The 21,955-nt window shown below is 38.7% G+C and overlaps 1 protein-coding gene across 1 annotated transcript in view; it reads right to left on the bottom strand.

The window, feature by feature from the left end:
• FOCAD (focadhesin) overlaps positions 1 to 21,955 on the bottom strand; it is a 321,710-nt gene that overhangs the window by 219,255 nt on the left and 80,500 nt on the right. Inside the window, exons 7-10 of the mRNA XM_053656269.1 lie at positions 20,024 to 20,228; positions 13,737 to 13,943; positions 5,974 to 6,061; positions 2,686 to 2,888 (exon numbers count right to left, since the gene is read on the bottom strand). Coding sequence (XP_053512244.1) covers positions 2,686 to 2,888; positions 5,974 to 6,061; positions 13,737 to 13,943; positions 20,024 to 20,228 — 703 coding nt within the window. The remainder of the gene's footprint in view (positions 1 to 2,685; positions 2,889 to 5,973; positions 6,062 to 13,736; positions 13,944 to 20,023; positions 20,229 to 21,955) is intronic.

Genomic DNA, 21,955 nt, shown 5'->3' with positions numbered 1-21,955 from the left:
TAGAACTTAGAACCAGTGTTTGATTTTTTTTTAACCTAGGAGAACACAAATAGCCTAATAGAAAAGGATCCTGTTTTCCACACAGTGCTCAAAAATGTTACGTTTACTAGATTATATTAACGTTTTATTTTAAAGAGATGAATGCCTAGTTTGGTATCTTACATGTTTTAATTCTTAAAAGTAAAAAGAAACTAAAATGTATTTCATGGTCATCAACACTTCAGACGCAGGACAGGCAATACAGAACTGCAGGGCACAGGGTATGCACTCCTGCTCTCGTGCACCAGGACTCGGCTTCTGAAGACCTGCGCTAGCTCTAAACCAAACACTCTAAGTAGGAGTCACCAATTTACAGTGAACTACTAAAAACAAAAACAACCATGGTCTTTCCATAGTAAATCAAGATGGTAAAATGACCTTATCAGAAGCACACATTGCTCACTGAACAGAAATTTACTGAATGTCAACCATGTGCTAAACAATGGGTCAGATGTATAGGATAGGATGACAAGATCGGTTAGGATGTTACCTATTTCTTTAAGTATGTGGAAAATAGTGAAGTATTTAATTTAATAATTAGCTAAAATATTTCTGATTATCTCATTTATGGTCAGCTAAAAAAGATAAAGCAGAAATGTTTTGAGTGGAAAAAAATATAAAAAATTTCAACAATTGCTGCAATTTAAATATTAACATGCTTGGAAAATAAAGGCAAAGCATGAAAAGAGCCAAGATTCTTTCCCTCAGTGAGCTCATAGCATAGCTGGAGGTACAAATATGTTGCCGCCTAAATTAAACAAAACATTACTGAGTCAAGTGCTATGGATGCAAAGACGAGTAGTAACTAATTCTGCCTCAGGGAGGCTGAGAACTTTTAGATGGGTCTTAAAGGATGAATAGGTCAGGCAAAGACTCTGGAAAACACTTGGAGACTTTGGAGCATGTTAAAACTATAAGTATGCCTGGAATACAGAGTCCAGGACAGGTACAGAAGAAAAGCCAAAAGGCTTAAATTTTTAGAAAGGGTGATCATGTATCTACTACAAGCCTGAAAGCACCACACTATCATCAGGAGGTGTTTATATCTCTAATAGTATTCCTCCCTCCTCTGTCTCTCCCGGCTGCTGAAGAGAAAGCCTCACTATTAGTGTTGGTAAGATTCACACACCTGAGCAAATAGTAAGCTGAGTACTTTAGTATTAGAGTTAGGGTGATCCTCAGTAAATATCACTTATGATTTAAAGGAACAGAGCTCTTAAACACAGTACATCCTGCCAAGCTCCCAGCCCCATTCAGAATCCAATCATTGTTCCGCATGGGCAAGTCAAAAGGGAAGGTAAAAAGCTACTAGAAAATTTTGGCTACGTTTTATACTCCCATTAGGGCAGATGTAAGAATTTCCTTCTCTTAATACAAATCAATTACATATTTCGAGTTTTAAAGATTCAGTCAAACAATAAGAATTTAGGAAGCTACAGGATACATTCGATTTGCCTATGGGCTAGTTTCTGTTGCTTGTTCTAACAAATAGCAATGCCTGGATTTCTACTGCGAGGACATTTAACAATACTAGAGGTATCTGCTTTTGCAGGTGGAACAACTATGGCCCTAGCTTGCATTTATGTAATTCCTTTCTCCATGGAAACTTAAGATGCTTCACCAGTTTTATCTCATTGTACCCTCATTTAATCCCCATAAAAGTAATAATTGGGAAGTAATAAGTTTCACTGAAGACAAACTGAAATAGCAAAAGAGAGAAGGTCTGACGAATATAGGCCGAGAACCCAGCCATCATCCAGACACTCACAACACGATGATGTACAAAGGAACAGAACAGTGAGACTGACAGGGCGGAATGGGTAGGCCCAGCAGGCAGGAGGAGGGAGGGAGTATGACCGTCCTGCCATCTTCCAGCTGAAGGCAGCAGAGCAGGGCACACATAGGAGACACCAACGGCCAGTATGTTAGGGAATGTGGCCCAAGGTGCCCTATTCAAAAGTGAAGTCTTAGTTCTTACAGATCCCAGAACGTCAGGGAGGTTCCCCACCGTGGACTGTCCCAGATCCAGCAATATGCTGCCCTTACCAAACAGTATGACTAGAAAAAAAAGGAGTCCATGGTCAAATAAGTAGAAGAAGCACTGGGTTAAACAGAACTAGTTCCTTTTCTGCAGGATTACTCAGGACCTTTAATTACTAATGCACACTGGAAACAGAAGAAAAGATCACACAGCATTTCCACCCTGGCCAGTGTGGCTCAGTTGGTTGGAGCCTTAACCTGTAAGCTGAAAGGTCGCAGGACTGATTCCCGGTCAGGGCACCGGCCTAGGCTCAGGGTTCAGTCCCTGGTCAGAGTACATGCAAGAGATAACCTATCAATATTTCTCTCCCCCTCTCTCTTCCTCCTTTCCTCTCTAAAATATCAATAAAGCATGTCCTCAATGAGGATAAAATTATACAGCATTTCCAAAACTTATTTTACAACAGGATTATCCTTCCCTTTCACTATCCAGAAAAATATACTAACATGGACAAAACTGCCTGCCTGACAATATGGTAAAGTCCACAAAGACAGTTTAAACCCAAACACGTACTTCATCAGAAGGTGAGGTCGTCTGCAGAGACACGTAAATCCCGTATTACCAGTTTCCCTTTATTTAAGGGAACCAAGGATGGACTGCATTACCTTTTGGCGGTCATCTCTACAGCACTCCTGCTGTACTGCTTCCAGAAGCTTTAGAGCCAACTGCTGCCGCGAGGGACCGTCTTCATCCATGGACATGCAGTCTTCCAAGGCAGTAGAAGATAATATCTGCAGGACTGGCATTACCAGCAGCGAGGATGACTGTGGAATTTTCTGACCCTCAGCAAAAGAGAGGAGCTTCAAAGCTATTCATCAAAACAACAATTGGTGTTTTTAAAAAATTAGTACCATGCTAAACAAAATGCTATTTTATTAAAGGGTGATATGCAAGAAGTTTTCTTAGCCCTATACAACTGGGTCAGACATATAAAGAAGATGATAAATCTTATTTTTTGGAAATAAAAGGAACATAAAAGTTAACTAGCATCTAAAGTAATTTGTTTCTATATATAAATGAAAACCTAATACATATCATATATCATAAAGTATAAATCAACTCTTTCTTTGGTCAATACAAATTTCTTTGAAATACAGTCCAACTTTTGTCCCTGTTCTGTCAGATCCCTGCACTGCCTTCAACAGACATGGCCAAGAGACCACCCAGCTTCTCGTCAGTGGGTAGCGAGGCTGATGCATGTGCTTCCCTTACAAGCCCAGCTGAGAATTATATGAAGAGATTAGTAAATACACAAGCTGAAACAGGGTTATCTTTCCATTTTAATTACTAAGAAACAGATCAGGGAAGTCCCAAAGTTCATAAACAGCATAACAGTCAAACCCAGTTTTACAAATGATTTTTCTTTTAACATGGAAACTCAATTTCCACATCAGAACCATATGAGCAAATGTACAATGACTTAGTTAAATGTATGGTCTTCCCTAGACTAACAGCAGACTGAATTAAGGCATAAATGAACTTTTTTCATGGTTATCAAATGAACCCTGAGTTACTGAATGATGTTATTCATAGACTTCCAAGCTATAATAAATTATCAAACCAATGAACTGATATGCCTACTACAACAAAAACAAAAAACTCTACAAGCCTTAAATCATGTCAGTGAGTTGCCAGTATTTGCTATTTAATCACCTGGAAGTCAAACCTGAATATGGTATGAAGTACAAATATAGTATGAAGTACTTCATATTATTAGAAGAAACAGAGAAACTATTTCTCTAACTATTAATTTACATTTTTCCCTAAATATTACTTTTAACACACAATTGTCTCTGAGATACATTGAAAATTCATTATGTTTAACAAAGCAGGAAATGCATATAATACAAATATTTATATATTCTATATTATAAATCTTTCAGGCATTTTTGTAAATTGCTATTTACAATCAAAGCTGGGGTTAATCATTAAAAGCATAATATTGTTAATGTGGTACATTTTTCAAACTTGAACTAATCAATATACTCTTGGTTATTCTATTTCTTTGAATACTTGTCCCCAATATAATAAACAATAGTTCTTCCTTACTTTTCAACAAAACATACTGGCTCAGTAATTTCCAATATGATTTATTCAAGCTAACTAAATTAACTTCCAATCGAAGATACAGGCTCATGAAACAAAAACTCTAATATCCAGCAAATCAAAATTGTTGGAGTGTTTGGGCCTGTAGAATCCTGTTACACATGAAACACAACAAGAGTGTAGTTTCGGAATTAAAAATGGGCTTTCCCGACAGCTTTGAAATTTCTTTTTGTCAAAAAAGACATTAGTGCTTGTCTGGGGCTGAGGATTAACTGTAAGTGGGCACAGACACTTGCCAGGGGGGAGGGTGACGGAAATGTTCAAAAACTGAATTGTGGTTCTGGTGGCATACCTCTGCAAATTTAGTGAAAGGACACTTTACAGTTAAAATGGTAAAAATCATGGTAAATAAGTAATATCTCAATAAAGCTGTTTAAAAACCTATGGTTGTCAGAAGCAGCAGCACTCGGAAACCAGACAAATGGGAGGATGCCATGAGCTCTGTTATAAGAAAAAGAGAGCCCTGGCTGGTGTGGCTCAGTGGATGGAGCGCGAGCCTGTGAAGCAAAGGGTCGCTGGTTCGATTCCCAGTCAGGGCATGTGCCTGAGTTGCAGGCCAGGTCCCCAGTAGGACACACATGAGAGGCAACCACACACTGATGTTTCTCTCCCACTGTTCTTCCCTTCCCCTCTCTCTAAAAATAATTAAATATTTTTAAAAAAAGAAAAAGAGGACGAGTGACGAAGGCACAAATGAGCGTAAGTCTGATAGGCAAAAGCAGGGTAGAAATCAATCAAACCCAAAAAGTCAAGCGGCTCTTCCACATGCTAAAGTTGTTACCAATGTAGACTATAAGTGCAAGTGCAATTCACCCTCAAAACCATAATGAATTAAAATGCCTAGAATAATAAACTACACAATCGGCAATTACCTCAAGCATGTTTCTAAAATGAGGGTGGGAATGTATCAGTGTATCATTCTACTATACAACATAATTTTTTTAAATTTATTGATTTTAAAGAGAGAGAAAGGGGAGGGGGGAGAGAGATCAGTTTGTTAATCCACTTATTTGTGCATTCACTGGTTGTTTCTTGTATGTGCCCTGACAGAAGACTGAACCTGCAACCTCAGCATATCAAGATGAAACTCTAACCTAACCAGCTGAGCCACCCTGCCAGGGCTTCTATACAACATAATTTAGACAGAGTCTCCAATACCACATAGATTATACTAGACCAAATAAAGCCAGGCAACTTTAATGTAAAAGCTGCAATTAAAGGTGAGACTTACTTGCCACCTTGATTCTTTACCACATTATTCTTAAACAGAACATTTTTACCTCCCTTTAGCCCCATTCCTCACTTTTCTTCAAATCACATTAGACAGTCAGAAGAATGTTACCTTTCATTTGTTCTAGATTAGTTAATACAATAACCATAAATTAAATCTTGTGCAATGTGGCAAGAGTTTTGAATAGTAAGGGTACATAATTTTAAAAAACAAATATAAATGCTAAACATTTGTTTTGTTTCAAGGGTTTTATGCTATTGGTTCTCAGTATGTTGTACCACTGCCCTTCAAGATATTTATCAATGTCATTGCTACAAGATTCACATTGAAATGTCCTAACAAACAGCCAAAATACTTAGTAGGTTCTGACACATGGAACCTTGTTGGACAAGAAAAAGAAGGTTTTAGGTGATAATGATTAATTCAAAAATTTCCAGAACGGAAACGTAAAATATACAGGATTTTATAGCATAACAGGATATACATAGTTCAAGTGACTACTACCAACACTCCTGTTACATCTACTTTTTACTCTAACGAGTACATGTTTATTTACCGAGACTTAAGATGGGCTTCTGCTGACTTGCTGGAGTCTGTAAAAGCAGCAAAGCTATTCCAATCATGACCAGTTCAACAGGAAAATCCTGAAGAAGAAAACAAAAGGCGCTGCTGAGAGGCCCAGAGCCATGGCTTTATAACACGTATCCAGGAAGAGTATGCTCTACATGACAGATTATAAACCTATGACAGTTGTCCCTCCATACCTGTGGGCTCCATATTCACAGATTCAACCAACTACAAATCAATAACATCTTTTTAAAAATGTTACGTTGTTGTTGACATTTACTATGTACTTAAGACCTACAATGGTTGTACCTGTACCAAAGAGGTACAGGGTTCTTTTTCTTGTCATTATTCTCTATTATTCCCTAAGCAATACATTATAACAACTATTTACATAGCATTTACATTGTATTAGGTATTATAAATAGTCTAGAGATGATTTAAGGCACACAGAAGGCTGTGCATAGACTATCTGCAGAAACTACATTATTTTATGTAAGAAACTTGAGCATCACTAAGGTTGGTATCCACAAGGGTCCTGAAACCAATCCTCCAAGGACACCAAGGGATGACTATATACAAAATACCTACAGTACACCTGCTCTACTAAAGGAAGAATTGGTGAATGTCTGAGAAGTCATATATAAATTCCAAACCTTATCATATCTGAACAAGAAGCAATAGGCCAAAAAAAATTAGAGGAATAACACCTTAACACAATAGAGCTGCAAGTTTTGAAAACAGAATCTTTGCAAGCCACTGAAAACTACCTGAAATTCTTAAGAATATTTCATTTCTGAAAAGTAGCTCAATTGTCTACTTACCTAATACAGACATGATTCACCCATCTAATTTGCATAATGAATTACACTAAACAAATTTTAATAAATCACATTATAATAAAAGAAACATTAGTACCCAGGGAGGCAGAGATTATTTATAAATTATAGTAATTTATTAAGCACAATTAAATGCAGCAAAGCAATAACCATAGAAAGTTAAAATTATTAATTTCACTAGGTTTTTGAACAAAATGAAAAAGAGAAGGCTACACACATTAAGTTCCAATAAATAAGATGCAAATGACATTAGATGTTATTTGAGGATTCTAAATACAGAGAAAATGAATGCATTGTGGAACTAAAGAAGAAAGGTCCACCACGTGTTGCTAAAATGACTTCATTCTGAAATTTTATGGAAGTGCCTACAGAAGAGAAATACCTATAAATAATGAGGACAGGCAAAGAGAAAAAAGGACATGTGAGGTAGAGCCACGTCAAAGAAACATCTGAGAGAAAACAGTCTGAGCCATTCAGAAGTCACAGTCTTGGAGATGCCATCAACTCTGGCACAAATGAATAAATATATATCTATAAATCTGGGTTATACATATTAAAAGGTAAAATTAACTCTGAGTGGTTTGGCTCAGTGGACTGAGTGCTGGCCCGCAAACCAAAGGGTCACCAGTTTGATTCCCAGTCGAGGCACATGCCTGGGTTGCAGGCCAGGTCTCCAGTAGGGGGCATATGGGTGGCAACCCTACACTGATGTTTCTTTCCCTCTTTTTCTCCCTCCCTTCCAAAAATAAATAAAATCTTTTTTTTTTAAGGTGAAATTAATTAAACTGCAAAATCTTCTAGAGTGCTTGTTTATGAACTTCAAAAACTCAACTAAAGAGGAAAATTAATTTGTGGATATTCTGGAATGAAATATATTATAATTTGCGTTTTTGCATCTTACATATAGTCGTTTTTTTTAAAATACCATCAACAACCATGAAGCAACTGTTACCTATTTGAAGACAATAAATGCACTTGAAACAAATACACTTACAGTATATACCATCACACTTCTCTTTCCCATTATCTTTTCCTCAATTTCATTTCAAACTGTGCAAGTGCATAAGAACACAAAAAAGAAAACCAGCACAGGAATTCAAATTTCAAACTTACTGGCTACCAAGAGGATCAGAGACAAAAGTATTACTGTATGCTAATGTTATCACTGGAAAGCCTTTTCACACAAGCTGTCACCGAAAGGGTCACAGTGTAGCTCTTCAGGGTTCTTCAATGGCCTACAAGCATTTTAAGTGGATGGAACTTAAAGGTATGAAGGCATAAACAAGACTAGCCTGTTCAGAATAGAGGGTGAAAGAAAAACAGCTAGAGATTCAGGACATCAAAAATAGGAAAAAGTAATTGTGGAGGATTAAACTAAATAATTTTAAACTACTTACACTTCTGAGAGGTTACAAGGTTTTTGTTTGATTTTTCTCTTTATTTTTTATATATCTGTATCAAAAAATTTTTAAGGTTTTATTTATTTATTTTTTAGAGAGACAGAAAGGGAGGGAGGAAGTGAAGGAGAGAAACATCAATGTGTGGTTGCCTCTCACGTGGCCCCCCAAGGACCTGGCTCGTAACCCTGGCATGTGCCCTGACTGGGAATCAAACCAGTGACCCTTTGTTTCACAGCCCGCGCTCAATCCACTAAGCTACACCAGCCAGGGTGTGTATTAAAATTTTTATCAGGTACAATTCTGTTAATTATAGACGAAGAATATAAAAGTTTTTGGTGTACAATAGGAAAAGGTTAAGTGTGGATCCTTCCTTGCTCCTTAAGGCAGGTGAAAGATCCTCCAATGGCTGATTTTTTTAAATTGTTGACACCATCACATGTGATTGATTGATTTTTGATGGGCATCAAAAATGGTACCATTTCATGAGATCTTTTAATAAAAGCCTGTGTTGGACATGCCATGTGCTACTTCAAACACTACAGCCACTGCTGTAGCTACTCTTGCTTCCTGCCCAGACCAGTAAGAGATGCAGAAGCACAGGGACGTTAAAGCCCCACAGGCCAAGGCTTGAGAAATGGGCAAGAGAAGCCCAAGGACAAATACCTTCCCCTTCCTTCAGGAAGATTCTGAGATATACATTCTACTTCTCGGAATATTCTGTGGGATGGAGCAACTGGTTGCTTGTAGCAGTGGTCAACCTGATAACACAGTTAAACCTCAGTTCTCAAACATCTCAGCTCTGGAACAATTCAATTCTCGGCCAAGTTGTTTATAGAAAAAAATATCTCAGATGCCCAACAAAACTTCACTTTCTGATTCTCCACCCAGTAACCCCCTCATGTTAATACCTATATGATCAGTCAGGTGTCTCTCGGGCAACAAAGGAGATTCAGTTTTTGAACAAACCACTTCTCCGACAGTTTTCCAGAATGAGGTTTGAGAACAGAGGTTCCGCTGTACTTCTACTGACTCTTCTTGTCCCTCTCCCACCTGCTTCCTATGATCACACTTGCAAATGAACTCCTGCCACATCAGCCTCAGGTTTGTGGAAACACAATGGGGTACATTAGACCAGAGATTACCAGACTCAGGCAAGGGACCCCAATTTGAGCAGGGTACCCTAGATAAGGTGAGGGCCAGCCACTTCCCACTCAGAAGGAAGGGAACTGCAGAAGTGCTGGTTAGGAGGCACTCAGGGGGCAGATTACAATAGCAACCCTGAGCTGAGGGGGCCGGATGCTGCCGGGCAAAGAGAGGCCTGCGTGTGGCTGAGGAACTTCTGCCCTTACTAAAAATGGCAGCAAAACAGGGTCAAGGAAGCTAGGTCTTTCAATACTTACAGAATGGGGCAAAGGTAAGTTTACGGTTATTCATGTGGAATCCAATAATTAATAATAATATAAGAATAAACTGTTTTGCATGCTCACAACTGTAGACCTACTTCTGCCTCGCCCTTTGTATTTCAAGAAAAAAAAGTGAGGGGGGGCATGGAGGGGGACACCTTTAGTGTCAGATACCTGAAAGATCATGCATGCCAAAAGGATACCATGTGTAGGCGCACACATTTAGGTGTTAAAACTATTTTAAACATGTAAGAAAGATATTCCTATAGAAGTCAGGGTGGTCAGGGAACAGAGAAGTTTGTGATTAATGTAACAGGGTGCAGAGCTGGGGGTGGGGGGCAAAAAGAGCAAATCATACTCACCACAGCCCATGGTAGGGAATGTGGGAAGCACATGATATGGTGAGAAGATATTTTCATAACAAAAGACAAGTTAATTGCTGTGCAGCTGCCCCAGGGGAAATGTGGACATGACTCTAAGAGCATTCACTGACTTGTGACATGGCCGGGGCAGGTGGCTCACCTGGATGTCCTGTGTCATGGGGTACTCTTGCCCTGACTAAAGATGGCAGCCCAATGAAGGTAAAAAGATTCAGGAACTGGCAAAAGCAGCTCATTGTAGGAGGGACTGGATGCCAGGTCATATAGGAAGTTCTGGGTGAAATTTTAAAATAAGGGCAGGCAGCCGTAAATAGCATCCATGCAGTTTGAAAGGGTATAGAAGGGCCATCCGCCCGCCAGCCATGAGGACAGTAGTGAGTGGCGGCCATAAGGAAGGCAGCCATGAGGAAGGAGGATTCGGCCATGAAGTGTGGTGTGTAAGGAGGTGCCACACGGTCTGAAGTAAGGAGATGCCATGCAGTTTTGGATTACGAGCTGGAGTACAAGAGGAGACCTGCTAGGAAACCTGCTTGGAGAACACAGAGGCAGATCTGATGCAGCTGGGAATTATGGGGACCTGCCTCATCACACATGGATGAGTGGGAGATGCCTGGAATGCTGAACAATGTACCAGGAATGCTGAGCCACGGACTTCTGCTTTTCTGAAAAATCATACCTCTTACTGGTATATTCCGAAACTGGCCTGGTTTGGCAAAGCAGGGCAGGATTATATGTTTTCTAGGTGTTTTAAAGGGAGTGGGACTTAACAGAAGAAATCCACCATTATTCTGAATCTATATAAGCTTTAAATAAACAACCCTTTCCTTTTTCCCCAAACTTTTGCATTGGGAGTCATGCTTTTTGGCAGTGGGCAATCGAACCCCACAGGTGTTCCAGAACAGCATAGGTGGCGGGGTTCTGTAACATTAGGATGGAGCTTGTGGGAAACTTCTGTGGCGGCTGAAAGAGTTCATACTGTGTGATACTTACTAGGGTGTTTGCCTTATATGCGGTGGGGGAAGTGGGGCATCACCTGAGGATCTAGTTTAAAAATCCAGATGCTTAAGGCCCACTCAGCTAGTCAGTATCTATAGAGGTAAGACCCAGGCACTTGCATTTTAATAAAGTCTGCCTAGTGATTTTTATGCACACTTGTTTGAACCGTTTCACTGGAAGGTAAGCTTCACAACCCTTGTTTGTTTTCACCTAATTATTTGTAGCAAAGTGTTTGCTATAGAAGCTTAATAAATATATACTAAATGTGTATGTGGGAGAGGGGCAGCTATACAATAAAATGGTCAGAGAATGACAGTAATTTTATAGTAACTCTACAAAATTATAATTGATATTATGCCCACTATTCAAATGAACCTGGTACAACCATAAAGAAAAATATGAGGTATAGTTAAAACACACAACTCCAGTAATTTAGCTATATTTTATATAATATTTAGCCATAAAATGTTTATATTTTTCTATATATTATTTATCATATATCTAATAGGTATAACTATGCATGATATAATTATATAGGTATATAATATAGGTATAATTATATATCTAAATGTGATATATGATATTATATATATTTATATAATAGGTATTCTATGACAGATATATATTACTATATATTAAGGCATATTGTATATAGTAGATAATACATGCAATATTATAACATAAATATATCATTATATAACAGTATAAAATAGCATTATCTATAAAGCCCCAACATATGTGAAATCCCTGTAACCACAAGACTGACAAATTGACAAATGAATTATCTGAGCCTTCATCAAGTCCCTCCTTTCACAACAACCTCTCCCTTTCCTTACTGGCCACTCTCTTCATCCAATTTGGTTCCTGCCACCACCACTCCACTAAACCTGCTTCCTCCAATGTGAACAACCAACTGCTCACTGCATCACAAGAGTATCCTGACTTTATACCTCTTACTTTAAATCCTCTCTCCATGCCACTGTCGCCCATTCCCCTTTTTGAGATCTCCCTTCCCTTGCTTTTCATGCCACCCGTCTCTTCTGTTGGTCGTACAATCTTCTAGCCATACTCTCCCAGACTCCTCTTCACCAGCACACAAGCCTTGTCCTGCAGTCCCAGAGTAAATCTCTGATCACAAAGTAAGTATCTACAAAGCTATACCTTTAGCTTAGGCTTCCATCCAGAATTTTAAAACCATGCAGCCAATAATTTATGATGCATACATACCTTAAACCAAGCATATCTCAGACAAAATTTACCATTTTCCCTCTAACACCAGCCCCCATTTCTCAAAATGAATGGCACTACCCAGTTGTACAAAATAGAAATCTCACACTCTACCAAGGACCCTCTCCTTCACCATCTAATCAACCACAAGGCCTACTGGCTTTAATCTCCTATATTTTTCTTTTCCCATTTCATTTCCCTAATTAGCACCTTGCTACAAACTAACTTGTGTCCTTCCAACCCCAAATTCACTCGCTGAAGCCCTATCTGCCAATATAAGTGTTTGGAGTAAAGAAGCAATTAAAGTTAAATGCGGTCCTAAGAGTGAGGCCTTTACCAGTCAGATTAGTGTCCTTTTAAGAAGAAACAATACAGAGCTCACTCTTGCTCTCTACCATGTGAGGACACAGCAAGACAGCCCTTTCCAGGAATCAAATCAGCCAACATCCTGATCTTGAACTTTCTAGTCTCTAGAACTGGAAGGAAAAAATTCTGTTCTTTAAGCTATCCAGTCTGTGGTACTTTGCTATGGCAGCCCTGGCAGTCTAAGGCATCCCTCCTCACTTCCTGCCCTGTGTGTGCTGCCCTTCTCTAAACCCTCCTCTACTCTACCATCAGAATGACCTTCCACACACAAAATAGCAAGGCACCTCTATGCATCCTATTACCTAGAAGATAAAATGCATACTCAAGTATTATCTCCTGTACCTTAATCCTTCAACAACACCTTCAACACTCAACACCTTTTTGTTTTCTGAAGAGGCCACACTTGCCTGCCAGCCTGCCTGCCTGCCTGCCCTCTCATATTTCCGAGTTTCAGCACGTGCTGTTCCAGCAGCTGGAATGCCTTCCCAGTCTCTGGTGTGTACTAGGGAAAGTCCCACTCAGACTTCTCAAATCTAAACCCATGCCCTACTTTCCCTAATTGTGATCTTTAAATATATTAAAGCATTTACCTTATTGTTTTACAACTACTTGTTTGCATGTCTGTAAGTCCCTTGAGGTCACAATGTACCTTTTCATCTATGTATTCTATAGGGTTTGGCATACAATAAATATTAATTACTTGTGTTCTACATGAATAAATGAAAAAAATGTCAAAGTGGTAGATCCTTAACTGAAGCTCTAAAGCAGGAGTATCGCACTCATTTCCACCGGGGGCCACATCAGCCTCATGCATGGTTGCCTTCAAAAGGCTGAATGTAGAGCTCGTTGCCCCTAGTTAAGGAGCAGTTACATTTATACAGCCCTAAAATTACATTTGGCCCTTTGAAGGCAACCGCGAGGCTGATGTGGCCCCCCAGTGAAAATGAGTTTGACACCTCTGCTCTAAAGAGTATTTAATGATTCATTTTTATAATAAATAATATTAGTAGTTGTGGTACATTAGCACTGTGATTTAATCATGTTAGAGCAACACACCTTTGATATAAAGAGCACATCCACCCAGCTTCTTTATAAAAGACTCACTTAAGTGATAACTGACATCAACATTTATTACTATTCTTACCTCCCTCAGAAGTTCAACACTGTTTGCCAAAAGGTGAATTAAAGATGAGCATTCCCCAGTTATCTTTAAGCTGACTTCACAGACACACAGCAGCTGAAGGGTCAGCTGGGTAAGCTGAATTTTCCAGAAAACAGGATGACGCGAAAGGCTTAAATATACCTCCTCCATGAACAGCATCACTTCTGTGGTCTGCATCAAATCTTTTATCTGTTTAAAAAAGTCATTATATGATCATTACAATAATGTACAAACCAAAGAATAATTTAAAGCTATACAAGAAACCTTAACAATAAAATATTTTTTCAAAACCTGTAAAGCCTTAAGAAGATGCAGAAATGTACAGAACTCAAGTACAGTTAGACTATACAACCCCGCCTTTTCCTTTTGTCGCTAAACAAAATACAACTTATGATTGTTTTATTACTGCTGTCTGACACCAGGCGTTTTCACTAATTTTTCTAACTTCTCTAAGTACATATTTCTTCAGCCAAATTATACAACAGCGTCAACATTTTGAAGGAAATTAAATTTGGTTTTGAGCTCTCCAAATGAACTCTCCTTTCTGCAACTGCAACACAATTACCTGGTAGAGAAGGGTTAGCATATTGGTCTAAAGCACTATTAAGTCCTTCATCTGCCAAGGTGTTTTCTCAGAAAACCTTAACTGAGAACATCGTTTTCAGTCTCAGCAGGTATGAGGAAAGAGCATATTCAAATGGTAGAATATCTTCTCAATTAGGTAGGAAAGACATGGATGCTCTTGAAAAATCTCAATTCAATTCTAACCCAGCTGTTCTGATCAAAATTCTGGAGTTGGTATTAAGGACATGGTCCTTCTAGCAGACACATTGGAATTCCCTAGAGATTACAAACAAAAAACCATCTACTTCAATCAGAAGCCTGTGTCTATCAAACTCATCAAGAGGAAAGCCCTACAGTCACCCAGCTGTACCTTTCACCAGTCACTACCGCCATAATAACCCCAGATGACTATACATCTAACACAAAGAGAAAAAAATTAATTCTTAGAAAACAAGACAAAAAAAGATAATAAGATCAAGTGGGAGGATATAGCAGAAAATATTGTTGTATAAATGTGAAGGTTCAGTAAATTATTTAGCTCTTTTCAAATATATGGTGGTTGAGGCAAAGGGCCATCAAGAAAAAAAAGGGATTTAAAATGAAGTAAAGCTTCATGTTTGATATTTTGTGCATATTTCAAATTTTTCATAATAAAAGAAATTTTGAAAGGCAATCTCAGCAATTTATCATACAAAGATTACAAAGGGCTCTGTAATCTTTATCATGACCAAAATTCTTAACAAGGACAGCTTTCAAGTAATGTTCTCTCTTTATGTAGATATAGACCACATGCAATGAACAACATGCACAATGACAAGAGTCGTAATTACAAAGAAAGAAAAACTGGGACCAAAGTCAATAGTAAAGCTTAAGACAGGTAAGTCCAAATAAAGATAATGCCAAAAATTTAAAACTGAAGGACAACAGGCATTAAAAGAAAAGGAAATTGGAGTTCTTCTGACTACCACCTGATCACAGGTCAGTAGGGTGGCATGGCTATTTCTTTTAAAAAAATTAATTACTGTGGTTTTCTGCAAGGGCTCAGTATGGATCAATACTGTATTCGGCTTTAGGAAGAACATTTCATAGTAACACAATGTGCGCACCAATAAAGTAGAGAATTACTGCCAAAAAAAACAGTGAAAAGTCTGGACACCATTTCATGTAGAGAAGTAAAAAAATTGATGAAGAATGAAAGGAAGGAGAAAGGGAAGGATGGAAAGGAAGAGAAGGCAAAGAGAAAACTGAAAATAGGTTGCAGACTGGCTTTTAAAAAGCTTGTTTTGTTCTAAGAATGGTGACTAATTAATAGTCTTAGGAAAATGCAGGTCAATTAGAAGTACTTGCTTAAAAAAAAAAAAGAAGAACTTCTGGCCAAGATGGAGGCATAGGTAGACACACTGTGCCCCCTTGCACAGCCAAAAGGACAACAACAAATTTAAAACAAAAAAAACCAACCAGAAAAGACAGAAAATTGAACTGTATGGAAGTCCTACAACCAAGGAGTTGAAGAAGAAACACTCATCCAGACCTATAGGAGGGGCAGAGATGGGCAACCGGGAAGAGAGGACTCATGGCAAGGTGGCAACTGGAGGACTGACTGGTGGGCAAGGTGGCACCTGGCAGACCAGGAGGTCCCCCATTTGCATGCAGATAAACCAGGAGGAACAACTGAGGAGGGAGACAGACCAAGCAACCCAGGGCTCCTGCCCAAGGAAACAAAAAGCCTCAAACCTCTGTCTGAAAACACCTGTGGGGGTTGCAGCAGCAGGAGAAACTTCCAGCCTCACAGGAGAGTTGTTGGAGAGACCCACAGAAACCTAGAAAGTACACAAGCCCACCCACAGGGAATCAGCACCAGAAGGGCCCACTTTCATTGTGGGTAGTGAGGGAAATGACTGAAAACTGGCAGAGAGTGGAGCAAGCAACGTTGTTTCCTCTCAGACCCCCTCCCCACATTCAGAATCACAACGAAGCGACATGGGTTGCCCCACCATGTTCACCATGGCTCCCCTCTTCACTACATAACAGGCCAGGCACATCAAGACCAAAAAGAATAATCCAAACAAAAGAACAAGTCAAAGCTCCAGAAAAAATATAACTAAGTGACAAAGAGGTAGCCAACCTATCAGATGCACAGTTCAAAACACTGGTGATCAGGATGCTCACAGAACTGGTTGAATATGGTCGCAAATTAGATGAAGAAATGAAGGCTATGCTAAGTGAAATAAAGAAAAATGTACAGGGAACCACCAGTGATGGGAAAGAAACTGGGCTCAAATCGACAGTGTGAACCAAATGAAAGAAAGAAATATTCAACCTGAACAAAATGAAGAAACAAGAATTCAAAAAAATGAGGAGAGGCTTAGGAACCTCCAGGACATCTTTAAGCATTCCAACATCTGAATCATAGGGATGCCAGAAGAAGAGGAAGAACATGAAATTGAAAACTTATTTAAAACATAATGAAGGAGAACTTCCCCAATCTGGCAAAGGAAATAGAATTCCAGGAAATCCAGGAAGCTCAGAGAGTCCCAAAGAAGTGGGACCCAAGGAAGAACACCTCAAGACACATCATAATTACATTACCCAAGATTAAAGATAAGGACAAAATATTAAAAGCATCAGGAGAAAAGGAGATAGTTACCTACAAAGGAGTACCCATAAGACTGTCAGCTGATTTCTTAAAAGAAACCTTACAGGCAAGAAGGGGCTGGAAAGAAGTATTCCAAGTCATGAAAGTCAAGGACCTCCATCCAAGATGGCTCTATCCAGCAAAGCTTTCATTTAGAATGGAAGGGCAGATAAAGTGCTCCCCAGATAAGGTCAAGTTGAAGGAGTTCTTCATCACCAAGCCCTTATGATATGAAATGTTAAAGGAACTTATCTAAAAAAAAAGAAGATAAAAAATATGAATAGTAAAATGACAACACACTCACAGTTATAACCAAACCTAAACCTAAAACAAAAACAAAAAGGAAACAAAATAAGCAAACAACTAGAACAGGAAGAGAATCATAGAAACGGAGATCACATGGAGGGTTATCAGTGGGAGTGTGGGTAGGGGGAGGGGGGGAAACGTACGGAGAATAAGTAGCATAGAAGGTAGGTAGAAGATAGATAGGGGGAGGTTAAGAATAGTATAGGAAGCCCTGGCTGGCGTAGCTCAGTGGACTGAGCACGGGCCTGCGAACCAGAGTATCGCGGTTCAATTCCCAGCCAGGGCACATGCCTGGGTTGCAGGCCAGTTCCCAGCAGGGGCCAGTTCCCAGCAGGGGATGTACCAGAAGCAATCATACATTGATATATCTCTCCTCTCCTTCCCTTCCCCTCTAAAAGATAAATAAATAAAGTCTAAAAAAAATAAAAAAAAAAGAATAGTATAGGAAATGTAGAAGCCAAAGAACTTATATGTATGAACCATGGACATGAACTAAAGGGGGGGAAATGCAAGTGGGAGGGGGTGTTCAGGGCAGAGGGGAACAAAGGGAAAAAAATGAGACAACTGTAATAGCATAATCAATAAAAAGTTTTTAAAATAGAAGAAGAAAGAAATGGTTGCTTGCAAAATAACACACCTCCTATCACTAAAATATTTCACTTTTCATGGAATGGTTGTGTTTTAAAGAGTATAAGAAATACCTGCAATCAATGGGAAAATGGATTACACTGCTGCTAAAATCCTTCCAAAGGCTCAGATTCTTCATTCTCATAAAGCTGATATGTTAAGTGAATAGATGTTATGTTGCCAGTTTCATTTGTTTCAAATGATGTACCCTTTTTCTCTTCAACTATCTCAACTATATTAACAAGCCACAGATTGCCAAAAACACTCTACAGAGCTCACTTCCAGAAGTATTAGGCTTGTCAATATAGATTCACAAAGATGAAGACAAACATCTATCAAAGAGCAAAGAACCGGGTGGTGTGAAAAAGTGTACCCTCATTTTGAAGTTGGCAACAGCACCACAAACAACATAAGTATAAAATACATCAAAGGGATAGAAACACATCTTGAGAGCCCCAGGAACGAAAAAAAAAGAAAAAAAAAAAACAAAGGGCCAAAAAAAAAGCAATGGTAAAGAAAAACGAATCAAATAAAAAACAACCCAATTTGAAAACATATTTGCCAATGATACCTCAGACAAAGGTTTAATCTCCAAAATATACAAAGAACTTACACGACTCCACGCTAGGAAGACATCGAACCCAATTAAAAAATGGGAAAAGGACTTGAACAGACACTTCTCTAAAGAGGACATACAGAATATCCAGAGACACATGAAGAGATGCTCAATATCGTTAGCTATCAGAGAGATGCAAATTAAAACCACAATGAGATACCACTTTACACCAGTCAGGATGGCTATAATAGACAAAGCAACAAACAACAAATGTTGGAGAGGGTGTGGGGAAAAGGGGACCTTAGTTCACTGTTGGTGGGATTGTAGACTGGTACAACCATTATGGAAAACAGTATGGAATTTTCTCAGAAAAATAAAAATTGACCTGCCTTTTGACCCAGCAATTCCACTGCTGGGATTATACCCCAAGAATCCTAAAACATCAATTTCAAAGAACCTATGCACCACAATGTTCATAGCAGCACAATTTACAATAGCCAAGAGTTGGAAGCAACCTAAAAAAAAAAAAAAAAAGATGTTCTGCCTATACATTACTTCCCACACAAAAACTTTGGAAAAGCCACAAGAGAATTCATTTTAATTAACTTTTCTATTCTCTGATTACAGGAAAGCCAATTTATGAGTCACAGAGGAAAGGTTCACTGTAGCCATTCCTTGCTAACACAAACTTAAAACAGGTCATCTGTGACCTCAAGTGATCACTTTGAAAAATATTCGCAGATTCTCTCCATTAGCTAAGCAGCATGGGGCTCAGATTCTAGGCAAAGGTCAAACCTCAATGATGGGATGGGATGGCCTGATAAATGAATCACTACACTGAAATCACAACACACTGCCAACTGGAGGTTTCTTTGTCTTTTTTTAATTGGCAGTTATGGAGACATTAGCTCACATTTATCTCTCCCTTGAATTCCCTAGGCATTTTATCCATACCTCTGTCAAACATCTTTCATCCAACCACTTTTAAACTATGACACTTCATACACTTGTTTTAACTCTCTTACTACACCATGAGCTTCTCAAAAGCAGGGTGCATCATGGTCACCACACATGTTGTAAGGGGATAATGGGGGAACTGAAATGCAGCCAGCACTGCTCTGGTCAAGCCCCGTGTCTAGGACTGCATCTGCCTTGAGATACGTTTTTTTTCTAATTTGCACAAAAAGATCTCTCTTTTTTTTCCTTATAATTCAGTGTCTTGCACAAGGAGAAATTCAGCTCAAGATTTCTTTTCCCTAAGAAGCCTCTCTTAAACAAAGAAAAGTTTTCATTCCTGCTAATCCTAAAATGGACTATGCTGATCTATAGAACTGTGAATTTAGTTAACATTATATATATATATATGTATATGTATATATATATATATATATATATATATATGTATATATATATATATTAAACCTAAATTCACTTCCTTCATCATTTCTAGAAGCCTGGGAGCGTTTCTAGAACCAGGATTGTGTGTCGGTTGGCCAGGCCACACCAGTTTTACTAATTGTATGACAAGAGCAATTAACACTTGCTGATGCTGTATGAATGAAGGAGGATGAAAGGCCTTACCTGTAAGCATGGAACCATGTCGCAACACAGCTGAAGTATCTGTTGTTCCAACACTGATGGCTCTTCTTTGTCACAAGGAGCCCAGGGTTGAAGTAAGACTTTTATCAGGGCTAGTCTGAGTTTAGCATATTCTTGTAACTGGGATGGTTCACAATAGAGATACCATAGAAATGGTGCCATTATTTGGACACACGAAACTTCTGACCTGCAAAAATTGTAACACAGAAGCCAGCCACTGAGTTAAAGAGTATCAAGCAGTGGAATATCAACTAATAGCTCATGACCTATCATATGTTATCACCAAGTTTAACTTTTTTTCATAATTCTCCTATTACATCATGACCTACCCAGACCCACACCAAACAGTTCTTTGTCCAGTGGAGAAAATGACTCAGCACCTGGAGACCATAAGCCTGATGGCCAGGAATAGGAGAGTCTCTACCTGCACACTAGACCAGCATCTACATCTCAGTCTTTGGTGAACAGCAGAATCATCTGAGAGCCTGTTTAGACTCACAGATGTTAGGGCCCATTATCCAGTAATATGCCACAGGTGTACATTTTTTTTTTAAAACTCTGTAGTTGTGATTCTATGTAAAACAAAGCCATAGTAACAACCCAAGAAGACTGTAACAGTTAATATTTACTTGTGAACTTGTTAACTGGAGTGCAAGTAACTGTACTTTATGCTTTTAGAGTAATTTAATCCTCAACACAACTCTGTAAAATAAAAAACATTGGGTTGGTCAAAAAGTTCATTTAGTTTTTTTCCATAAAATAAAACACATTTTTCATTTTCACCAATAAGTTTATTGATTTCGATATTTCAAGTATGACAGCTATCTCCCACACACTCAAACTGGTATGAGGTTGACTGTTTTCAATTAATGTCTTGATGTGATTGCTATCAATTTCAATTGGTTTACCCAACTGTGAAGCATCATCCAGTGAGAAACCTCCAGCACGAAATTTGGCAAACTACTTTTGACACCTTTGATCAGTCACAGCACCTTCTCCATAAACTGCACAAATTTTTTGTGTGTTTTAGTTGCAGTTTTACCTTTCCTGAAATAATAAAGCATCATATGCTGAAAATATTGCATATTTTCTTGCATCTTCAATATATTAAAATGGCTACACAAAAATTCATTGATTTTGATAAGTTTTCTTTTAAATGCGCAGCTATCACAATACAATCCAATAACATTGTTTTTTAATGAACTTAAAAACAGCTAAGTACTACTAAAGCCAGCTTACGGAAAAACAGAACAAACTTCTCGGCAAGCCCAACACTGTATCACATGCAGCAACTGAGGCCGACAGAGGTGAAGTAATTTACCAAGGCCATCTACTGAAGGTTTTCCCACTCAAAAGAGGAAGACCTTACCAATCTTTTGGATCTTTAGATTTCAATATATCCCAATAATTCCAAGTCCAAAGCCACTAAAATGCCAAAGGACCTTTCAAATATAAAAATTTTATCATGTCATTAACTAGTTTAAAGGAGTTTACCCTTAAGATAAAACACTTAGCCCAATTCACAAACCCTCCATATTTTGGCCACTGCTTATCTTTCCGGCCTTATTTTTGCTCTTCTCCACTCTCCACTGACCACTGAACTATCAGATCTCTTGTCATCAGGCTTCTCTTTTCACTTGCTGTTCCCTCTGTCTGTAATACTGTCCTCTTGCTTCCTTCCCTGTTCCTTTCTCTACCTAATTTCTATCATCCTTCAGGTCTCTCCTTTAAAAGCACTTCCTGAGGGCCTTCCCTGACACCTAACCTCGGTCGGAGCCCTATTTTGTGCTCCCACAGGACAACGACTTCATCATTTTTTTTCAATGTCTCTAACCCTTGTCAGACTATAAGCCAAATGAGGGCATGGAACATGGGTTTCTGTTCACTTCTGTATAACCAATAACTACACACAGT

Source organism: Artibeus jamaicensis, unplaced genomic scaffold (assembly GCF_021234435.1).
Source record: "Artibeus jamaicensis isolate MK-2021 breed Jamaican fruit bat unplaced genomic scaffold, CSHL_Jam_final scaffold_1964, whole genome shotgun sequence".
Lineage (NCBI taxonomy): Eukaryota > Metazoa > Chordata > Mammalia > Chiroptera > Phyllostomidae > Artibeus > Artibeus jamaicensis.
The sequence above is the reverse complement of the archived record's forward strand: the minus strand, read 5'-3'. Positions and strand labels throughout refer to the sequence as shown.